This window comes from Balaenoptera musculus, chromosome 7, assembly GCF_009873245.2.
Source record: "Balaenoptera musculus isolate JJ_BM4_2016_0621 chromosome 7, mBalMus1.pri.v3, whole genome shotgun sequence".
Classification (NCBI taxonomy): Eukaryota; Metazoa; Chordata; class Mammalia; order Artiodactyla; family Balaenopteridae; genus Balaenoptera; species Balaenoptera musculus.
This window is the reverse complement of record NC_045791.1, coordinates 6,899,179-6,921,885: the sequence shown is the minus strand read 5'-3', so window position 1 is coordinate 6,921,885 and position 22,707 is coordinate 6,899,179. Positions and strand designations below refer to the sequence as shown.

At 51.9% G+C, this 22,707-nt stretch overlaps 1 protein-coding gene across 1 annotated transcript in view; it reads left to right on the top strand.

The window, feature by feature from the left end:
* GYPC (glycophorin C (Gerbich blood group)) overlaps positions 1-22,451 on the top strand; it is a 43,917-nt gene extending 21,466 nt beyond the window's left edge. Inside the window, exons 2-3 of the mRNA XM_036858596.1 lie at positions 19,545-19,595; positions 21,696-22,451. Coding sequence (XP_036714491.1) covers positions 19,545-19,595; positions 21,696-21,892 — 248 coding nt within the window. The 3' untranslated portion in view covers positions 21,893-22,451. The remainder of the gene's footprint in view (positions 1-19,544; positions 19,596-21,695) is intronic.
* Positions 22,452-22,707: the final 256 nt, after the last annotated feature.

Below are 22,707 nucleotides of genomic sequence, written 5' to 3'. Positions count from 1 at the left end.
CTTCATTAACTGCTAACCACACTCCTTCCAGAACCTCAAACTCTCTAACCCTCAAGACTCCCAGCCTTGTCAGGTGTGCCTTCCTGGAGCCCCCACCTCATACCCATACCACCTTCTCCATGTCCACTACTGTCAGCCCTGTTGATCTCCCATCGTGTCATGCTGATCCTTTCTTGATAGCTCCCAATGACTCTTCTAAACTTAGAAGAGAGAAAGCTCTCCTCCTCTCCATCCCTGTGCTACAAAATTTCTAGAGATTCCCTTTTTCTATAATCTCTCACCTGCTCATTGCCTACAAGAGAAGACTCACCTTCTCTAACCTGACCTTTAAGACTGTTCATTGCTCATTACTCACCAAGCAGATGAATGATAAAGTTTATTAATGATATTGAATAGGATAGTGATGGTAGAAGAAGTAATAAGACAAGGAAAAGGAGGAGAGGAAAATAAACTCAAGACATGTACTGAATTTAGTCATTCATATTTTTCCTTCCTTCTTCTATTCCAAATAGTTACTTGAAAGGTGTAAAATTAAAAATCACATTTGTTTCAATGTAAAATCATCCATAGTAATAAGGATAAAGTTAGTTGAAATCTATATTGTCTTAGACCATCTGGCTTATCTTGGAGTCCCTCCCTAGTCCTGATCACTCAAATAGATCCAACCCTGTAACTGGCTAATGTCTTTTTTGGTAACTGTTTTTGCTCTCTTACTTAGCTTGTTTAAGAAATTAGTACACCAGTCCAATAGAATAGTAAATTGTGTTTGCACTTACCCTTCTCCCCATAATATGTATTAGATTTCTAACCCAATTTTGAGGTGCCAAGATCCCTGATGGGGCAAGATGGGCAATGCATCCTGTTTATATTGGCTGCATTAAAACAGCAGGAGGGTGCAACTCACCATTCCCATCAGTCATTAGACGTTAACCAGTTGTCGGACTTTAAACAAACCACCTACAAAATTCTGAAGTGAAACAAACTCTAAGTTTGTTGGCTTTCTTTGATTAGTCTCCAGGGCATTTATCACTTTCTATGAAAGAAACATTTAATTTAGATGACATTGCATTTGTGTCATGGGATTTCAACTGACAGGAGGAAGAGTTATGTGTGTGTTTATGGCTTCTTTGCTTTTAAAAGATTGATGTGGGCGAAACATAAATCACAAGACCTTTAGGGGAGAGAGATGCTGGGGAAATGGAGCAGGAGTGTTCCAGGGTGATGGATTGAGACACATTATAGAGTATCTTCATCAGCCAGGAAAACAGTGGGAGGATCGGACAGAGGGGTGGTGGGGCAGGAGCAGTGAAGAGAAATGGCTTTTCCTCCCCGAGCACCGAGACAGCAGAGGGGCTTGAGCCAGGGGTGAGCAACTTCCTAGCTCCATTGCCTGATGCAAAATGAGGAGGTGAACTGGTGACTTCCTGAAGCCCATTTCCTGCCCTGATAGCCAGAGGACAGAAGAGGGCTAACAGCACAGAGGAAGTACTCAGGAAACCCAACTCTTCCAGGAGATAAGCCAGCACTCCCTGACCCCCAACCCACAGGAACTGGTCCCCTGTGCTTCCCCCGTAGGGACCCTGCATCCAGAGGCCAAGTGTGTGTGTATGTGTATTTGTGTGGGTGTGTGTGAGAAGGAGCTATTCTCAAATAAATGTGGATAATAAAAACTGTCATGTGTTGGGTATCAACCCCCTGGGAGCCAGGCATGTGTGTCCTTCTCTACAGATCAGTGAGCTGAGGGTTGGAGAGGGTCACATGCAACAGGGTCACACATCATAGTGGAGGAGCCTGGACTCACAGCCATATCTCTCTGCCATTGCAACCCATGCTCCCTTCACCCACAACAAGATGCCCCCTTGAAGCACTTTCAGACGATTTTTATAAAGAGCAGTTTGCTGATGTACATTCGCCCTTCTTTTTACCACCACCCCAAGCAACACGCTCCCAGTATTTAGATCAGAATGCATCCTCTCTTTCCTAGCACCCTTTTCAAACACTATTTCAGCAGAAAAAACAAATCACAGTGGCATCACTCAGTATCAGCTAATGTGTATTGCTCACAGACTCATCCCACACCATCATACACATCATCTCACGTCATCCTCACAACCGCCCCAGAGGCAGGCTCACTCATGGCCCCACTGCACACGTAGGAATGGTGAGGCTCAGGACCCTTCCACCCAGAGTGGGGAGAAGGCAGCAACTCTTAGTGCAGCGCCTACCCTGGCTTGAGAGGAGGAGAAGCATTCCAGGGAGTGGAGGAGGAACACGCTTTCCTTCCGTTGAGGATCCTTTGCTCCATCTTCACCTTTTGGGCCCATGAACTGAAGATCCTGTGTCTCTAGGTCACTCTGGCCTCCCGTTAGCACATCCTGGAGGGGAGTGGTAGTGTCTGTCTGTAGACCGCGAGCACTGCATGCCCTCATCTGACAGGCTCTCCCGAGGCTTTAACCGAGATCCCAGGGCAGCACAAGTCCCCAGCCACCTCCCACCACCCTCACTGTCCCACTCGTTCTCCTGCTTGTCAAACCCCACGAAGGGAAGAGAAAAACATTTTCTGCCTCCTGTTCACTAACTGATGAGCCTCCTGGAAACCTAATAACAAAACGTGGCTAACTACGTCCTCATTCTTTACACATGCAGCCTGATTGAGGACATTTAGTCATGTAATTAGGTACCTAATTATGCTGAAAATGCAATTATATGATTTTTTAAGTGAATTAAGTGCTTGGAGAAGTGGTAAGGATTAGCGTACTTGATGCAGCTGGAGAGCTGGGACCGTGGAGGGCACGTCAGCGTGACCATGGGATGCACAGAGGCCGAGTGGTCTGTACTTGAATCACATGGGTGAGCACGTGTGCGTATGCACACATGCACAGGCACGCACGCTCGCACCCGTGCACACACACACACACAATGTTGGCTTCACCTCTGCAACAGTCTGCTGCCAACAAAGAACTTAATAAATGACAGCCATTAATATGACTGGGAGCTTTGTGTACATCTGTAGAGTGACTGTTTAATAGCTGACTTGGAGACTCTTAGGGAGGTTATTTATTTAACATGTGAGAGGCAGGTATGTAGAAAAAATAATGATAAAAGAGTCAGTTGGGAAATGTCAGAGGATATTTTATGCAACATCACTTATTCATTCACCTAGCATTGTGTCAGATGGTGAGGGGTCAAATACAATCCTCGCCCTCTAGTAGCTCAAAAATTAGTGCAGAGACAGACGACCACAAAGCACTTTAATGATGATTTGAACGAGTTGTTCAGCAAACTACAGCCTGGGGGCTAAACCCAGCCTGTGGCCTATTTCAGTACAGTCAACTAGCTAAGAAGGGTTTGTACAGTTTTAAAGGGTTGTGAAAAAAAACAGATAAACAAACGAACCGATAAAACAAAGAAGGACATGGAACAGAGACCATATGTGGGCTGCAAAGCCTAAAACATATACGAGAAAGATTGCTGCCCCTGCAGGAAGAGAGGAAGGAGCACACAAGCCCCATGCAGAAATCCGGGAAGGCTTCTCAGAGGAGGTGACGTGACCTGAACTCCATGACTGAGCAGGAACATCTATAGCACGGTGCAGCATCTCCACCTCTCAGGAGCTTCCTTCTGGCCAGCTGGCTCACCACACACAAGAAACAACAATAAAAGACAAATTTAGAGGATTTTTACCTGAAATGAGGGCTGGGAGAGTCCAGAGATTCTGAAATGTTGGGCAGTGGGACGTGGACTCGATATGGCTGGCTGGTCCCCAACACCGAGGCAATGGGAAGGGACAGACAACTCAGATTCTCAGGCCCCATGGACTTGACGCCAGTGATATTAGCCCTTGAATCCCCAGAGGGTCCGTCCTGGGGACTGAATGATGTGGAAGAGAAAAGCTACAGGGAAGGGAGAAGGGCACACAGATGCCAAGGACGCCTGGACCCCCCAGGCCTTTCGGTCACCCCCATCCCCAGACCTGCCATCTCCCTGACATCTCAGCCCACGGGGACCACAGGCTGCACCACCCGGCCTCCCACCCCAGCCCCACTGAGCACAGCTTCCCTCTCCTGCAGCAGACGCCTGGCTCCTCAGGACACTGCTGACCCCCTTAGGTGGTGACCATTTCCCTCCCGCTCTTTACCACCAGGCGCAGCGTGGAGATGGGCCACTTGGAGACAACTGTTATTCCTTTCTCCCTGATGCACATATCATGCTCTCCACCTCCAGGCAATCATCCGCCATCTCTCTCAGATACCACCTCCAGCATCCCAACCCCCCCAACACACACACTACTTACCTCAATTCCCCGCTTTTGGCATCAGTTTCTGCTCCTGCAGTCGTGACCAGAATGAGACATGCCCGGAGACTTCCAAAGTCTTCATTTCAACCATCCTGCTCCCCGACAGCTCCTGGCATTTCTAGCTCGGGCCCCTGCTGACTTCACATCTCCACTCTGGCAATTCCTCAGCAGCGTGGGCACCGCGAATCCAGTACCTGACCACTTCCTGCCGTCCACCACCCTCCATCGCCTCACTTCTTCCCCTGAGCATCTTAGACTCCACAGCCCATCATCAGAGTCCCTAGGAAAGACATTCCAAACCCACCACCTCTTGCCTCTCCCACGGAAGTCCGAGCCACCATCCTCTCTCCTCTGGATGGTACCATGGCCCCCAGCTGGTCCCCTTCCCCTGCACAGCGGCCAGAGCATCTGACAGCATGACGGTCACTTCATGTCACTCTTCTGCTCAAAATCCTTCCATGGCCCCCGTCTATTTTAGAATAAGGGCTGAAGCTCGTCCAGTGATCTCTAGGTCCATCATCCAGCCACTTTTAAGTCTCTGACTACATCTTCTACAGCTCACCCCGGGCTCACTTCACTCTGGCCACACTGGCCTGCTGGCTGGTCCTTAAATACACTGGGGCTGCTCCCACCCCAGGGCCTTTGCATCTGCTGTTCTCTCTGTGGGAGACACTCTTCTCCAGATATTCCCTCCCTCACCCCCGTCAGGGCTAAGTCAAATGCCACCTTCCCTGGCCACAGTATTTAAATTTGCGACTCCACTCACAGCCCCCTCCTCTCTTCTGCTTTGTTTTCTGTCTTTGCACTATCTAGTATACTCCATAGCTTGTTTATTTCTCCTTTTTCTTGTCTGTATCCTTTTCCCTGAATGTAAACTCCAGAGAGACAAGAACCTTCAGCTATTTTGTTTACTGCTGTATCCCCAGATGGTTTCTGTTGAATGCCCAATGAACTCTCTTAACCTTTTCTCCTACTGGCCCAGGCTTGGATCAATAAATACAGCTCTTCCCCCTCCTGTGTACCTGAATTCAAACAGCTGACCATGGCTGGGAGCACACCCCACTCTCTCTCTCTCACACACACACACACACACACACACATGCACACACACACACACGCATACTCACACATCCTCACACTGACTGGTCCCACCTGTTGGTGTGATCCCAAACCTGAATGAATTCTCTGTCCAATTGCTTCCCCCGCTCACCCCTCCAAGCACCAACATTATCAAGGCAGCTTATTTCACTGAAAAAATAAGTACCTGAAACATGGAAAGAAGGTGTAGAAATCCTTTTGAGCAGCTTTGCTGTACAGGAGGGCAGAGAAAGGGTCCAGGAATGGGAGAGAGACAGGGTGTGAAGAAGGGAGGTTTGTCTTTTCTTAAGTTTGGAGAACAGCGGGCTGTCAGGGGGGATCTGCTGGGGGGGGCCGATTTGATGGCGCAGGAGAGAGGGGGGAGATCTCAGCGGTGATGTTTATAGTGTGTGAGGAGGTGGAGTCTGGTACACACACAGGCCCCGGGGAGCACGGGGCAGCTGTAGACAGAGCAGGAGGAGAGCTGTGATGGGGGCCGCCCAGCCGCTGCAGGGGTGGGTGGCCCTGTTTCCCAGGTACCGCTCCCCCTGGGCTCCTCCTGGCTCACTGCCTGCTTCGTCCTGGGCTCCACGTGTCCAAGCGCCAGGGCTCAGCTCTGGGTCCTCTCCTTCATTCACACTCGCGGGGGTCTGTGAGTACCATCAAGATGCTGGAGACCGCCTCCCCCCAGCCCCTCCCTCAGCCCTCACCTCTCCCCGAGCTCTCCCCAAGCAAGGGAGGAAACGTCCCTTGATTTACAAAGCCTCAGTCATTCATACACATTAGGGGGATCCACAGTGTTCAAGGAACTTAACTATAATGTATCATACCAACCCAAGTAAACCAAGCACAAAAAATATTCATATATAAAGTTGTTCACACGTAGGTCCTAGATTACCAGCTTCTGTGCAAAAAAAAAAGAAAATAGTTTTATTAACTAGTCTTTGAAACTAACCTTTGTGCATTTCACATCTAACGGGCTCCCTGAGCATAACACATCCTCAGCCAGCACTGATGTCGCCCCCCCACAAGACCTTGCCCCCAGGTCCCCCTCCTAGTGAACCACAACTCCATCCTTCCTGCTCAGGCCCAAACTTTGACTCTTCTATTTTTTTTTTTTTTCTTTATTTGCACACTCCACATCTAATCCATCAGCAAGCCCAAGTTGCCCCACAGTCCCAATATATCCAAAATCTCCCTGTCCCTCATCACCTGTACCACCATGGTTCTGGTCCAAGCACTTGCCTGGACCATGGCTGTAGCCTCTCCCATCCTTACCCAGGGTCTGTCCTCAGCACAGCAGCCAGAGTGACGGGCCTCAAGCACACACAGTTCATACGGCTCCCGCCGGATCCCCCGCCCTGGCCTCCCATCCCTCGCAGAGGCCCGTAGGGTCCAGCCTGCCGTGCCATCGCTGCCCCTTCTACACTCTGCCCCTTCTCACTCACTCTGCAGCAGCCACACGGTCCCTGGGTCACCCAGGAACACATCGCCTGGCTGGTGTCTGCTTGGGACACTCATTCCGATGTCTGCAGGGCTCCCTTATTTCAGCCCGTATTAGTCCTTTCTGGCTGATGTAATGAATACCATAGACTGGGGGCTAAAACAACAGATGTGTATTTCTCAACGTTCTGGAGGCTGGGAAGTCCAAGATCAAAGCACCAGCAGATGTGGTGTCTGGTGGGGGGCCCACCTCCTGGTTCATAGCCGGCCGTCTTCTCTCTGGGTCCTCACGTGGCAGAAGGGCTGAGGGAGCTGTCTGGGGTCTCTTTTACAAGGACACTCACTAATCCCATTCATGAGGACTCCACCCTCATGACATAGTCACCCCCAGCGGCCTCCTAATTCCATCACATTGAGGGTTAGGTCTCAACATGTGAATCTGGGGGGGACACAAGCATTCAGTCTAGCACAACCCCAAAGCCGCCCCCTCTGGGTGGCCTCCCTGATCACACTTCTGTTCACACTCTCTCCCCTTCTCCCGTCTTTATTTCTTCAGGATTTATCGCCCCCTGGCCTTATAGCATGGATCCATATTTTTTTTTTAAAGAAATTCACGTTCTTTTATTTATTTGTTTATTTATTTATTTTTGTCTGTGTTGGGTCTTTGTTTCTGTGCGAGGGCTTTCTCTAGTTGTGGCAAGCGGGGGCCACTCTTCATCGCAGTGCGCGGGCCTCTCACCATCGCGGCCTCTCTTGTTGCGGAGCACAGGCTCCAGACGCGCAGGCTCAGTAGTTGTGGCTCACGGGCCCAATTGCTCCGTGGCATGTGGGATCTTCCCAGACCAGGGCTCGAACCCGTGTCCCCTGCATTGGCAGGCAGACTCTCAACCACTGCGCCACCAGGGAAGCCCCATGAATCCATATTTTTAACCCCCTATTGTCTGCTTCCGCCCCTAGAATGGAAGCCCCCTGAGGGTGGGTCTTTGCATTGTTCACTGTTAGACCCTCAGGATCTAAAACAGGGAACATTAATATAATAAAAAAATTATACTTTAAAAAAAATATAAGATAAAAATAAAACAAGGAACATGACGGACCCTCAGTGAACCTTCTCTGAAGGGATGATTCTAGAATGAGTTTTGGAATCAGACAGACCCCATCGCAGTCCCTCCTGTCACCACTGTGTGACCTCGGGCAAGTTCCAGTTTCCTCCACTGTAAAATGATAGGCATTATAGCATGCACCTCAGAGGCTCTTGTAAGAAATTGCACCAATACATGCACTTATAAAGCAAGCCCCCAAATGGTGGCAATTACATCATTATCCATATCCAGAAAGGAGGGTTTCCAGTGGGAAGAGAGCCCCAGGCAATATAGTCCCTGGAGAAGTGGAGGCCAGGGGAGCGGCGGAGCCTTGGGGTGTGAATGGGAGAACAAACAAAAGCACAAACACAGATCTAGCAGGGGTCTGGCCCTGCTATCACAGGGGTGTGGAGGAGGTGACATTCTCTTCAGACAAAGCGTCACAGCAGCCAGATGTCCAAGGTGCCCCCAGGGAGAGGCTTTATAACCCTGGCCTCTGCTCTTCCCTAAGCTGGAGAGGTCAAGTTCTTGGTCCCCACCCTGGTCCCCCAGCCTGAAATCAGGACTGGGAAGGGCATTGCTGGCCCATTTCCTGGGCTTCCGAATCTCACTGGGAGGCACAGCTTCTCCTTGCAGAACTGTCTTCTCCATCATACCTGGATCCTACCCACCAGCCACATCCTTGGCCCTGGCTGGGACATAACTGTCACCAACCTGAGATGCTCACGGTCCTGCCAGTGAAGGCTGGGGACCGTGCCTTAGAGGAGCCCCTGAGTCAGCCCAGGGGGGTCACTGGCAGGGCTGCAGGTCACGGGAAGCCATGTGTGTGCATGAATGTATATGTGGGTGTGGATGTGTGTGAAAACTATATATCAGAAGAAAACAATACCCCCGTAACCTAGCCCCCACCCATAACCACCCAAAAGCCACCATCCCAGGAAAGTATATTTCCTTTCATTCCTTTTACTAAGACTTTTTTTTTCATATTTAACATAGTTTATATTTAGAGTCCTGTTCCTTTCCATTAAATCATACTGTAAGCATTCCCTCCTGTCGCTCAGAATTCCCACCCATGCCTTCAGTAACTGCAGAACATTCTATCCTGTGGGTGTATCGTAATTTACAGAATGAATTTCTCGATGTGGAGCATTTAGATTGTCCTCTTTTATTTTCCAGTTTAAACCCAATGGCAATACACTTTGCCAAGCATGAATCTTTGTTCCTGTTTCGGATGATTTCTCTAGATCAATGACTAGAAATGGAGTGTTTGACGCTCAGGGTGATACACTGGCCATAGAGCATATGAGAGAATGAAAGTTGCTCATTTGTGAGAATCCCACTTTGACCGAAGCTGTGCCAACACTGCAGTCAAGGATAATAAGTGACAGTCAAATGGCCAGTCTACGCCAGGCGCTGTCCTAGGTGCTCACCACGTACTAGCTCACAAGGAGCCTACAGAGGAGTGCCATCACATCGGACACACGAGGAGACTGGGGTTGCCACTTCCCAAGGTGGTCTAGGTGTGGGGCGGGGGGTTCGGTCGCCCTGCAGGACCGCCCCCCGTGCTGCCCCCGTCCACTCTGTGCCTGGCCGCCACGCTCAGCTCACCAGTATGCAGGGGAGCTTTCTGGGTACTCTCTGTCTTCCCACACCTAGATGGAGCTGGGGCTGGAAAAAGCATGTCCAGAGCCTGCTGAGCTTCCGCCGGTTCTGGTGGAGCTGGGATCTGGGAAGCCAAGCAGTGCAGATTGAGATACACAGTGCCTTTTCTGGCGCCTCAAACTATTGGGTTGGCCAAAAAGTTCGTTCGGGTTTTTCCGTACCATCTTATGGGAAAACCCGAACAAACGTTTTGGCCAGCCCCATATCTCCAAGAATCCACTTCCTTCCTCTGCCATTTTGGTGCCCCAGACACCTTCCTTTGGAGAAGCGCTTTCCTGCCACATCATGGGAGCCCAGGTGTACTTCGCTGAGTCAGCAGTGGCTCTTTTTCCTTCCCTGGGTCTCAGCGCGGTCAGCGCACACATGGGCATCCAGGGCAGCTGAGGGCCTGTTCAGAATCTCCAGAGAACAAGACTGCAGTCTCCTGACGGGTCATTGATGAGAGGGCGCGGGCAGCTACCAGACCCTGCCACAGTGTCCCTGTTCCCTCGCCCAGCCGGGCAGGGGGGCCGGCAGAGGTGACAAATTCTCAGAGTGTGTTACTGTGCCAGGTCTCCAGCTGCATCACCTGGTCCTGAAAGAAAGGGTGCTGAGCTCAGGCCGTGGCCAGATCAGCTGTGACGGTGGCTGCTTGTCTGCGTTGCTGAGGGGGTACCAGGCCCCCCCAGTTCTAGTTGCTGAAGCCTCACATCACTCCCTTGCAAAGGGGGGTGTGTGACAGTGTTTGAATGGAGCCTCGTGCCCTGTAAGCAGCACTTACGGTCGTGAGCTCAGCGGTTCTCAGAGGGAGGCTCCTGGACCAGCAGCATTGCGTGGGAACATGTGAGAAATGCAGAATCTCGGGTGCAACCCAGACCTGCTGACTCGGAACCTGGGCGGCGGGGGCAGTGACCCAGGGAGCTGGGATGTAACAGATCCCGTCCCCCAGGCACTTCTGATGCACAATCAAGCTTGAGAACCAGGGCCTCAGCTGTCAGTCTTGTTAGGCTGGGGTTTTACTATCTCTGTGTAAAAGAGACAGGAAAGGAGGCTCCAAGACGTGGGGTAACTTGCCTGTGAAAGTCTGCGCTATGCCATAGGTGTCATCCTACCTCGACATGGGAAGGATGGGTAACGTGCCATTTGAGAAGACTAGTAAGACTCCTAAGGGTGTTTAATTCCTTCCCTCCTTAGGGCCTTGCGTCTTGTACTCAGTGGATGGTGAGTAATTTATCTGTTCCCTCTTTATCCATAATTCAGCAAATTCCTCCCAGATGCTGCCAGGCTCCCAGTGTCCCTTTAGCCCTGAAAGAGAAACAGAGGCGTGAAGGATGTTGTTTCCCTGGAGGACCCGCCATACCGAACCCTCATTCCCTGCCAGGCTTGCCACGTGTGTCCGCCCTGGGAATCAGGCATTCTTTTCCTCTAGGGATCAGAGGTCAGAGGTCAGAGAGTCACCCCTGTGTGAGCTGCTGAAGCACGTGTAACAGTCCAGAGGGGAGTCGAGGAGTGAGCTCTGAGTAGGCAGAGCCCCTCTCGGGAGGATGGAGAAAGATGGGGCCTTGGGAATGGACTGTGTCTGGGGACCTCTGAGCCCAGCCAAGCCTGGGGAGCCTGAGGCTGAGGAAATGGGCTGGATCTGGGCAGGGATCGGGAACAGAGCTGCAGAACTAGAACTACCCGTGAGGACAAATCCCACCTCCGAGGTGCCGCTCGACCTAGCCGGACAGAGTAAGACGAAGGAGGGGGCCGTCAGCTGGGAACGGCCACAGCATAAGAGGCCTTGACACCAGCTCCACACACCGACCCGGACACCGCACAAACCCCAGAGGCTGAGCGCGGTCCTGTGCACACACGGAGAGGAGGGATCCAGTGCGCCCCTGTCCCGGAGGGGTGTGAGCGCCTCCGGAGCCTGGACCCTGACCTTGGTCAGAGCAGGGACGCTATCTCACTCTCGGGTGACATCCGCCTCCTCTCCTCCTCAGCTTCCGTTTCCTCTTAAACTTGTGCTCCTTTCACCGTGAAGATCAGTGGGCTTGATAAAGAGACAGACAGGTGCAAATCAGAAGTTAAATAGTTGGGTCTCCTCTCCCAGTGAGCTAAAGCCACACCAGCTGTCTCCGGGGCAGGCTTTCTCCTCCTCCCAGGAAGAGAAAACCTGCTGAGCTCCTTTCGGTGGTCTCAAGTCTGAGCCCCTGTTGACGCCTGCTGAACCAGACCCCTCTCCAGCCCCCCCGACCCCAGCCTGAGCAGCGGACGGAGACCAAGCTCCAGCATCCTCCCCAGCACCAGGCACAGCAGCCGGACTGTGATCTTCTCCTCCCCTTCTTCCTGCCTCTTTTGAATTCCATTTTCTTAGAAACCCTCAGATCCTCAGGAGGCGGTGGGCGCAGGGTGTGGGGTGGGAACGGTGGTTCCCTTTCCTCACTCTGTGCCCGGGGGATATTTGCTGCCTCCTGAACAAACCCCAAACCCCACACAGCCCAAGCTGACAAGGTCCCCTCTCTCAGAGGAGCGTCCGCATGTGGACAGTGGCGAATTCATCTTGCTCAGCAGACCCTGGTCTCCCCAGATGCGCCCTCCCCCCCACTTTAGGGCTTCTTGCTGACTCCCACTGCTGTCACCATCCTGGGCTGGGGAGACAGAGGCTCCATTTTTTATACTCTGGCCCCAGGAACAGAGACAAAGCAGTAAAATTTCCTTTTACTTAGACCCTGTAGCTTAACTGAGGCAGACTGGTCATTGTATTGGAATAAGGCTCAATTTAAAAAAACCAAAAAGCTCAGGGATAATAGCAGGGAAATATGGGTGGAGGAAAGCCTGGACACTCTGGGCTGTGAGTTACAGCATCCTCACTTTCAGTTCCCCTCCCCTGAGCACATCCCCCAAACGACACTGCCTGAGTATGAAAACTCCCTGAGCAAGGATCCAGAGGCAGGAAGACCCCCTCTCCTGCCTCTGCCCCCAGGCTGCATCTTCCCCAGTTTACTGATGCCGGGAATGGCTCTGTTCTCCAGAGCAGGGAGTCTACCTCTCCTTGCCCCCTCGCAGGCCCCAGTGCTTCACCCACCAGTGTTTTGACGTGGCTGGCATGTTGCAGCCTGCAAGGCTTCGGTACCCGCCAGACATCTGTGCTTTCTTATATAGCAGCATCAGGCACCAGGGCAACAGGGAAGGCAGGATCACAGCCAGGAGGAGGAAAGCGTGGCTGGATCATTGGATGGGGTTTCAGAGCAGTGTAATAACATTGCACAGCACTCTGGCAGCCCTGGGGTTGGGGAGATTGTTTATAAGGTGACACACAGGGACCATGAGGGCAATAGTTTTGACCTTGAGAATGGCAGGCACATTCTGACAAAAGGCAGGTCAAATCCACATTGGCCTCGCCTGACCAGGTACTTTGTCCGGAGAATTTGGTCTGCAAGCCCGGGGAAGGGGACACAGGCTCTCTGCACAGGTAGGAAGGGTGACCTCAACCTGCAGCTGCCGGGACCCCAGACCCCGACACCCGATGACCAGGATCCCAGGAGGCAGGCCCACGTGGAGGTCCTCCTGCTTCACCTCCCCACCGTGAGCTTTCCCTCCACGTCCTTCTCTCACCACTGCTGCTGGCATCACCCACTCAGCACCTCAGCAGGCCAGCCTTGGGGACCACCTCCTCCAGGAAGCCTCCGTGAGAACCCAGAAACCTACCCTTTCCAAAGTTACCCACAGACGTCCTTGTCTCTGCTATATGGTCTGCTCCTTGAAGGCAGGGGCCTTGCCTTAACTATCCACCACGTTGCTGGGATGTAGTAGGTGCTAAAGAAAGTTTATTTTTAGTTAATTTTTATTGGAGTATAGTTGATTTACAGTGTTGTGTTAGTTTCATGTGTACGGCAAAGTGAATTTGTTATGCATATACATGTATCCACTCTTTTTTTAGATTCTTTTCCCATATACACCATTACAGAGTATTGAGTAGAGTTCCCTGTGCTACACAGTAGGTCCTTATTAGTTATCTATTTTACATATAGTGGTGTGTATATGTCAATCCCAATCTCCCATTTATCCCTCCCCCTGTACCCCTTGGTAACCATAAGTTTGGTTTCTCCATCTGTGACTCTATTTCCCAGGCACGTCTTTATTGCTCATTTTGACACTTAAACACACAGAGTCTAACTTTTCATGTAAATGTGTCGTGTCTCCTCAGTCAAGTCCTAAACCTTCTGGGGACAGACCTCATCCTCTTTGCATCCGGTTAAGCCTGTGGCTGGGCAAATGCTAACTGCTCAGCCAACCTTGGCTGGCTTGCAAGAGAGATGGACAGTGGATAGTGAGCTATCCGTTTCTTTCCTTGGGGCTCTTATATTCTGAGACCAATTCTCCCCCTGTTGTAGCTTGAATGCTACACCCTTTCAGTGCGAGATAACAACAGACCATCAAAGAAAAGTAAATGTCGTTGACCTTTTTCTTACCACAAAGGAAAGTCAGTTAGTAAACGTCAATGGTCAGCTGATTTCTACTTCACTTGCATCAGGCCTTTGAGGCCAGAATCTAGAAAAGGAAGGAGAAATTCCAGTGTGAGCCAAGGAGAACTATCTAGGGTCACAAACGTTCCTGTCCTTCCCCTGAACCCAAGCCAGCCTCACGCAAAGCCACCACCCCCCAAGCCCCCTGAAAAAGAAGGCTCTCAGTGTAAGTAGCACAGAGCAAACCATCAAGCAGCAGATGTGGTTGCCACGTCTGCCAATTGCTGGCATTGACACCGTTGTCATGGCATGAATTCTTCAAGGACTTGATGACAAACCTTTTGGTCAACAAGCGTTTCCCTTCGTGCTACTAAGGCTCAAATAATCTTACTCTTCCCAGAGTCTTCTGCCCCGTGCCTGAATTCTTCGTCTTGGCTGGACCAGGTGGGCGATGGGAAACAGGAATGGGGTGCTTCCTGCAGGACCCCTGAGGCAATAGGAAAAACCATTAGAGGTGGGTCAGGAGGTGCTGAAGACAAACCCTTGCAGGAAAAAGCACTTCCCAGCACAGCTTCATCGGAAAACACAAGAGAAGCAAGGCTCTTGGTGGCAACAGGAGGGTCGACTTGTGTCCCTGGAGCCAGTGCCTGAGCACTGCTCTCTGTTGACATCTGAAAAGCACCCCTGGAGCCCTGAGGATCCAGCTGCTGCTAAAGTGCTGCACCCTGTTAGCTGTGCCCAAGCTGCCAGCTGGAGCGGAGAATGTCGCCTGCATGAAGGGACAGCACCTCTGCACCCTGCTACCTCCCAGGGGTGCTGCCTTTGACCAGGAAACACGCAGCTGACCACCCTGCAGACCTAGAGAATCAGCAGGGCTCTGGCTGCAGCCACATTGCAGATGGCACAGGAGAGAAGCCATTCCCAACCATGGCAGCTTGCGCTCTGGAGAGAGCACACATTTTAGAGCCGGGGATCCCAGGTTACAACACAGACTCTGCCTCTTTTGGCTGTGAGATGTTGACCCCTTGCTCAAGCTCTCTGGGGACAAACACTTCCCTTTTGCTCGCTTGCTATGAGGAACATAAGTGGCAACTTCACCCAGAGCCTGCTGCCTAGTAAGTCCCCCTCCCCCTCCTTCTCCCCCTGAGGCTGAGCCCCCAGGACTTGTGTCAGAACTTCCCTAGTCCTGGAACATTCTTCCCACCCCTGAAATTTCCCAAGGCCTCTAGGAAAGCATCAGCCTCTCTCCCTGATCCCTGCCCTCGCTCCCCACCATGCCTCCATGGGAGGTGGTGACTTCCCTGCCTGTGAGCTGGGGGCAGGAACAACCCTTCCCTTCCTCTCCCTCTCTGGATCCACAGTTACGGGAAACATCTGTTGTCCCTGCCCTTGGCCCTGGCCTTGTGGCAAGGCCTGCAGCTGAGTGGCCACACCGGGGTGTTCAGAAGCCCAGAGGTGTCAGGCTGTTTGGCCATTCCGCCGCCATTACCCACATCAGCCTTCACTGGTATGAGGCTGTGCTTTGTTCTCCATCTGCCTGCTCCTTGCTTGATCTCTTAGACGGGCTACCCTTGAACCCGACACTGTAGAACACAAAGGGTTTCGTGTATTCCCTCTTGTCGTGCTGTTGTCTAAATCACGGTCTCCGAAAATCGTGGTAAATGCCGCCCTCAGTAAGAAACCCCCTTTACACTGTGACTCAGATGCATATGCTTGTGGTGTGTGTGCACAAAAGAAATCAGAGCTCCCCAAACAGTATCCCGACTGCCTATGATGGATCTGGTGGTTTCTAAGCTATTTTCTCTGTCTCTTCTCTCTTTTCCTGTTTTGGTTTCTTCATTTCTCCCTCCCTTTCTCTTTCTTTGCCTCTTTCTCTCTCTAGCTGGTTGTGACCCACCAGTGACTTGGGGCTTCCTGTGTGACAAACACTGCCCTAAATAATTCATCCATCACAAACACACCACCCAGGGAAACTGTAAGCCCCCTGAGGTCAGAGACTCACGTTTTGTTTCTTGGAAGCTCTCCTGGTCCCTGCAGTGATATGGGAAAGAGAGACACTGAGCATCCGGTGCTGTCTGACTGTCAGCCGGACGATGCTGGGAATTCACGACCAGCATCCAGCGTCTGCCTGGACCCACAGCTTCTGGGAACTGGTCCCTTAGGTGAATGGCATTGAATTCCATGCAGACCAGAGTAATAATAAGACTCACAATCAAAACAGTGGCTACAACTGAAAAACACCTATTCTGAGCTATGTACCACATAGTAACTGTCTATATAACATATATACAATATTTGTCACGTGTGTGTGTATCATTTCTAACACTTACCACATAGTAACTGTCTATATAACATATATACAATATTTGTCACGTGTGTGTGTATCATTTCTAACACTTACCACAAAGTGGGTTTGTTATCCCTGTTTACACACACAGAAACTAAAGCCAGTCGGTATTAAGCATTTCACTGAATACGCTGCCGTTGAGTCAGTCAAGCCAGGATTTGAACCCAAGGGCCATCAGAGTGATGGGGACAGTGCAGGGCGCAGTTTCATCCTCTGTTCCCCAGACAGGACTAGGTTTTCAAATAACTCTCAACAAAGGTTACTCTGTGCCAGGCACACAGGACTATGAGTAAGACAGATGTGGTTCTGGGACTCGAAGAGCTTTCTCTCTGGCGGGGACGTTGCAACCTTGAGGAGAGCTAGGAAGGAAACGCACAGGGCGCTTTGGGTCTCTACAGAAAGGGTGGAGGCCACTCATGCTTGTCCAGTCTCAGGAGTAGACCGTTGTCTGTTCTGATCTCAGATGCACACTTGGCCATAAATAACACCTTTCTTTGCCATAAAATCCACCCCTCTCAAGCTGCTCATCGGCCCCCACCCCAGTTCCTGAGCTCAGAGTGATTCTAATCCCAAGCTCCTACTTACCCTTGAAACTCAGCAAGGGCTGGACTCTCATTCCAGGCTCGTAATCCAGTTGCACAGCAACCCATCAACTTCCTGGGAGGGATCCAAGCTCACTCCAACTAGCCTTCTGCAAATATCCCATACCATTGCTGCTGGCTGAAACAGCATGAGGTGGTGTAGCCAGTGAGGACTCTCACTGCAGCATCTCCAGGAGCAGGAGATCAAAGCCCAGGTTTCAGGACCCTAGGTACCATGGATGGCAAGCAGTCATTTGGGGAGGAAACTGAGAACTAGAGAGAGGTGAGGGGCTGTTGTAGGGGCTAAGCTCTCTGCCTGAAATGCTTATACTCTTGTTTGTACCACAAACTCCTATTCATCCTGCAAGGGCCCATCCTGATAAACCCTCTCTGGGAAGCCTTCTCTTACACCAGCAGTTCTCAACCCTGAGCGTGCATCAGAATCACCTGCAGGCCTGTTACCACAGATTACTGGGCCCCGGCCCCAGCGTTTCTGGTACAGTAGGTCTGGGGTGGAGCCCAGGAATGTGCATTTCTAACAGGCTCCCAGGAAATGCCACTGTTCCAGAGACCACACTTTGACAACCACTGTCTTATACCATCCCCACCTTCCCAGACATGCCCAAGCTTCCTCCTCTGTGCCAGTTCTGACCTAGGTGGCCGGTCTGGCCAGGCTGAAGTGTCACTACCCTGGAGTCCAGTCACATGGTGCAACTTGAACAAATTCATCTCTGGTCCTTACGCCCAAGCCAAGAAATTCACTCCAAGTGATCCAAGCTGAATACCTCTGGTCCTCACCCAGCTTACCCAGGCTCGCCACTGAGCAGGGCCCTGCAGGGTTAGGCATGTCATCTTGAGGCTGCTCAGGCTCAAACAGGAGAGATTCTGACCCAGAGAAATCAATTACACTTTTCTGGAACTCAGCTTCCAAATCTGTAGAAAGGGGACAATAATAACTGCTACTGAATGGCATTGTCACAGGGACTATTTGAGTTAAAACACATTAAGTGCTAAGAACAGTACCTGGCACATGGTAAGCAATTGCTAATTGTTTTTAAAAGAAGAAATAGCAGTCCTTTCTAATCCTGGCTGCCTTGGACAAACTGACTTAAGAAAGGCTTGCTTTCACCTGGAAAATTCCTAACAGCAATCCTGGGTGTTTGAGCTTCTACAACCATCCATGCCAACTTAAGGAAGGGGCTATTCTTTCTTGCTGAAATGGGAGGTGCTCAGTGATGGAGTAAGTTCTAGAACTCTGGCCTCTGCATGCATTCATTTATTGTGTGCATTTATCTCCTCGATCATGCATTCAGTAAATGTTTAGAGTACCTACTATGTGCTAGATACTAAGTCCCAGGCTGCACTTGACCACCCTGGATTGCAAAGTCCAGCATCCATTTGACCTTCTCCTGTCTGTACTTCCCTCCCCCTGCCCTGCTCTGTCTCTTTGCTGACTTGAGGCCTTGTTTTCTCCTCTCCCCCACCTCTAGGCTCTGTGCTGGCCTCAGAGTTCCCAGCCTGGCTCTCCTCCTCCGGACCTCAAGCCTGGACCCCCCCCACTTCCCTCCACCACCAGCCAGCTTCTTATCAGAAAGAGGCATCTGGCAGCTGCGCTGGGGAGAATGACCTCATCACGCTATAATTAAAGTGATTATCTGAGCGGAAATGACTATTATGAAGCAGCCTTCTCTGCTTTAATACGTGGAGCCCTTGTAACGGGAACATGGGATTTCCATGTGAACACTGATATTTCCGTGCTCTAATAAATCCTTCCTCTCACACATATGCCAGAGGAGAGGTCCCTGCTCTCCTGGACATCGTAGCCTTCTGGCTAGGCCACTGAGCTTCTGAAAAACGCACTTAGTAACTTGGATAGCACCACCGAGTGGCCCTACCCTCAGAAGAAGGATGCAGAGGCCTGCGGAGGGTCTTAGGGAGGGATCTCTGGATAGGAGCCCTCCTGGGAGGGGCATCTTCAAGTGAGAAGAGAGAAAGTGCCCCCCAGAGAGCACAGCCTTACGTCTCGGCCTCAAGCTCGCCCACCAGACCAGCTGTGTGACGGTGGGCACATCACTCTCTGAGCCTCAGTGTCCCACCTGTGAAATGGGTTAATAATACCATGTACCTGGTATACTAGATGGATGGCAACTAAACCAACACCTGACATGTGTAGACACCCCACAGGTGGTCTGTTTTTACCATCATCATGAGAAAAGCTGAGGCCTGAAGAGGCAGGTGACACTGCACTAAACACAGTCGTGCCTGCCCTCACACCCCCGCAGGTGTCTGGTGAGCATCTGCAGGTGCAGGCAGGGCTCTGGGTCAGGGATGCTGCAGGGATGCAGCAGAGGTCCCTCACATATGGCTGGCGCAGTCCTGGAGATGTCATAACGGTGTCTGATAGCCCTGGGAGTGACACGATGCTCTCCAGCAACGGTCAGCGGACATGGAGAGCCTGGGCCCGGCTCTGTGCGCCCCCGGCCAGAGGCCTGTCTGCGTGCCACGCAGTTTCCCATGCACCCTGGGCCAGTGCACCTGCGAGCAGAGGGTACAAGCTCGGCGGAGACACTGCAGGGCATGGGCAGCTGTCCTCTCTCACCTCAGGCTCTTCTGTTCTGTCCACAGAGCCCGACCCCGGGATGGCCTCGAGTGAGATAGACATCGCCGTCATTGCAGGTACGCTGTCCGGGGGCCCCTCAAACAGCCAGGAGGGCCAGAGAAAACACTCAGAGGAGGACCTGCCATGGCCCTGCTTTCCTTCCCTCAAGGGTGGTTTGAAGGTGGACCAGGGGACTCTGGCTCTGTAAGAAAATGTCCAACCCAGCATCCTGGTGGGTGAGGTGCCAAGGCACCTGCATCAGGGCCTGTCAGGACCCTAGATCCACAGGGAAGGGGGGCTGGAGGGAGAGCCGCTCTGGTGAGGGAGGGGTGCAGTTGGAGGGCTGACCAGGGTTCCCTGACTTCTCTCCCGGCTCCCTCAAGCCACACTGCTCCTTGTCCTAGGTCTCACGCCCCTGTCTCTCCATCCTAACCCTGCCCTAGCCTTGCTCTGAACCCCACACTGGCCCCCACTGGTCACAGCTGTGACCCCAAACTGTGTTTCAGGACAGACTAAGTCCGTGAGCTATAGCTTGCGGTGTCCTTCTGAGCTTCACACTTCTCCTTAGCTCATTGCTAGCTCAGGGAACTTCACGTTTCAACATAAACAAATAAAAGCAGGCAATCACCCTGATGTTCTCCTACTCACTGAACGGCTGGACCTTCTTTTTCTTAGACAATACCATTAACATCATGCAGACAGAAGTGTCCCCTAAAGGCAGCGGGGAGTTGAGGAAATTGTCCCACAAAGCTGGGACTTGGGAACGGTTATAGCCTCCACATATTCTCCAAAGGCCCCTCCCCCAGTAAACCCACCTTCTAAGTCAAGGCAGAGGGTTTGTTCTGGGGTTTCAAAGCAAACACCTGAACTTGAACCTCCCCACGTGAGAGTGCCACCCGTTAGTCCTACCCAAACTCTTTTGTCCTGCCCTCTCACCCCATCACTGCAAAGCCCTGAGTGACCCGCTCCTTCTGACCGGCCCTCTAGCCACACCTCCCAACCCCTCCTGCAGACCCACCCCCCAGGAGCACAGGGGAGCCGTGGGCTGAGGAGCACACATCACACTTCACCAGGGGCAGCCCTCGCCCCCACCCGCTCCTGGTGCCCAGAGGGCAGCCGGCTCAGCTCAGTCTTCCCGGCACTTTCCCGGTTCTAGCACTTCAATCCCATGCCTAGGAAACCCCTCAGCTGGGATTGTCCTGCTTTTAAAACTCAGAGTTATCAGATTTACAAAGTATAGCAGAAACGCTAAGGGATGGAGTGATTTGCTCTGCAGGGCCAGGAGAGTAGGGCAAAGGAGTCTTCTTAGAGGAGAGGTAGAGGCTGGATTCTGAAGGCAGCATCCAAGTTTACCAGGAAGACAAGGGGAGGGGAAAATATTTTCAGCAGAGAGAACATGTGCAAAGACATGGAAAAATGGTCAAATAAAAAGTGTTTGGAGAATCGTAAATCGGCCAGAGGGACTCCAGTAAGAAGAGTTTGAAAATGATTGCAAGTCCTAAATACTGAAGTGTTACAAAGGTTTAGAGAGGGCCATTCATTTGAAGATTAAAGGAGAACTTCGATTAAACATGAATGCTTCTTGGGAGGGAAAGATATCAAATTGTTAACTGCAGTGATTTCTGAGCCGAAGGATTAAGGACATGTTAACGTCCATTTATGTTTCTCTGTATTTGCCAGGTTTTAAAACATGATTGTGTCTTTATAAAATAATTTTTCCACCCTTTTAATAGCTATATATAAAATACTTAATTCTTTGAATTAAACTTATCTCTAAAAAAAAAAAAATCCCTGAAAGTTCCAAGTCCCGTGAACCTATCAGTTTTAGGCACACCCACGAGTTGCGTTCTGTGGCTGGTGCACTTAGGTCTGCCTTCGTCAGTGGAATGGGAGCGCCTCGGAGCAGGGTCAGTTCTGGGATAAGATTCCAGCCTCAGTCTGAGGATGCTGAATGGAGGGAGAGGGGAGGTCAGGGGTAGCTTAGATGGGCACAGGTGAGGGGCAAGTGCCCTGGGCAGGGCAAGAGTGAGGCAGGAAGGAGCCAGCCTGTCTGGGCTTGGTGTCTGTCCAGCAGTGTGTCCGTCCCAGCACAACCTTGTGGGTCTTGCCTGCGTCCTCCCCCATCGCGGTCCGGCCTCTCCCCCCCGACACAGAGCCCTGTGCTTCCGCTCCCGCAGGCGTGATCGCGGCCGTGGCCTTCGTGCTGGTCTGCCTCCTCCTCCTCATGCTGCACTACATGTACCGGCACAAGGGCACGTACCACACCAACGAGGCCAAGGGCACGGAGTTTGCCGAGAGCGCCGACGCGGCCCTGCAGGACGACCCGTCCCTCCAGGACAACGGTGACAGCAGCAGAAAGGAGTACTTCATCTGAAGGACTTTACCAGGACTCACCTCCCCCCAGCGCCTCTCCATCCAGGAGAGAAAGCCCCACCCCCCCACCTGCAGCACCAGGAAGCCCGCGAGCGCCCCCCTCGCACCCCAAGACACGCACCTCGCCTGGGACACTGGGTGCTGCCCAGTGGGGGAGGGAGCGAAGGAGGAACCCAGCTGGAGAGGCCTCTCCCGGGGACCCAGGCAAGCTCCGCCAGAGAGAAGAGCGGGAGGAGGTCGGCTCCTCCTGGGCCCTGCACGTTGCCACCTGCGTGCGGGGCATGGAAGTCCGCGCTGGGTGTGAATGGGGCTGTGGGCCTAGGAGCTGGGGAGCAAGGGGTGAGTCATCGTCACGCCGACTGCGGATAAAGACATCAAATGTCAGCCCTTGACATTTGGGGGGAACAGCAGGTGCCGGAGCTCAAAGGCACCTTTGTCTCCCATGGATGCAGCTCTGAATGATTGGAAATAAATCTGAAACGTAATGGAGCATTCAGAGTCAAATGACATGACTGTGATTGTTTAGGGAAAGATAAAGGCTGCCCAGGGCTTACTTGTTATCCATGCAATTTTGTGTTCTCTGATCGACTCTGCCAGCTGATACTGGGACGGCCACCTCAGGTTCCACGGGGTGGTTGTCAGAGAGCACAGTGTGTACAGATGGCTCCTGGGCCCCACCAGGGAGGGAGAGAGGGAGGGCCCAGTGACCAGCATGCGTCTTCCCCACCTGGGCACAGCTTCAGGAAACAAATGCACGAGTGCAGTGTCCCTTTAGAAATAGGTTGCCCCAGCCCCCAGGGCACTAGCTGAAGCACT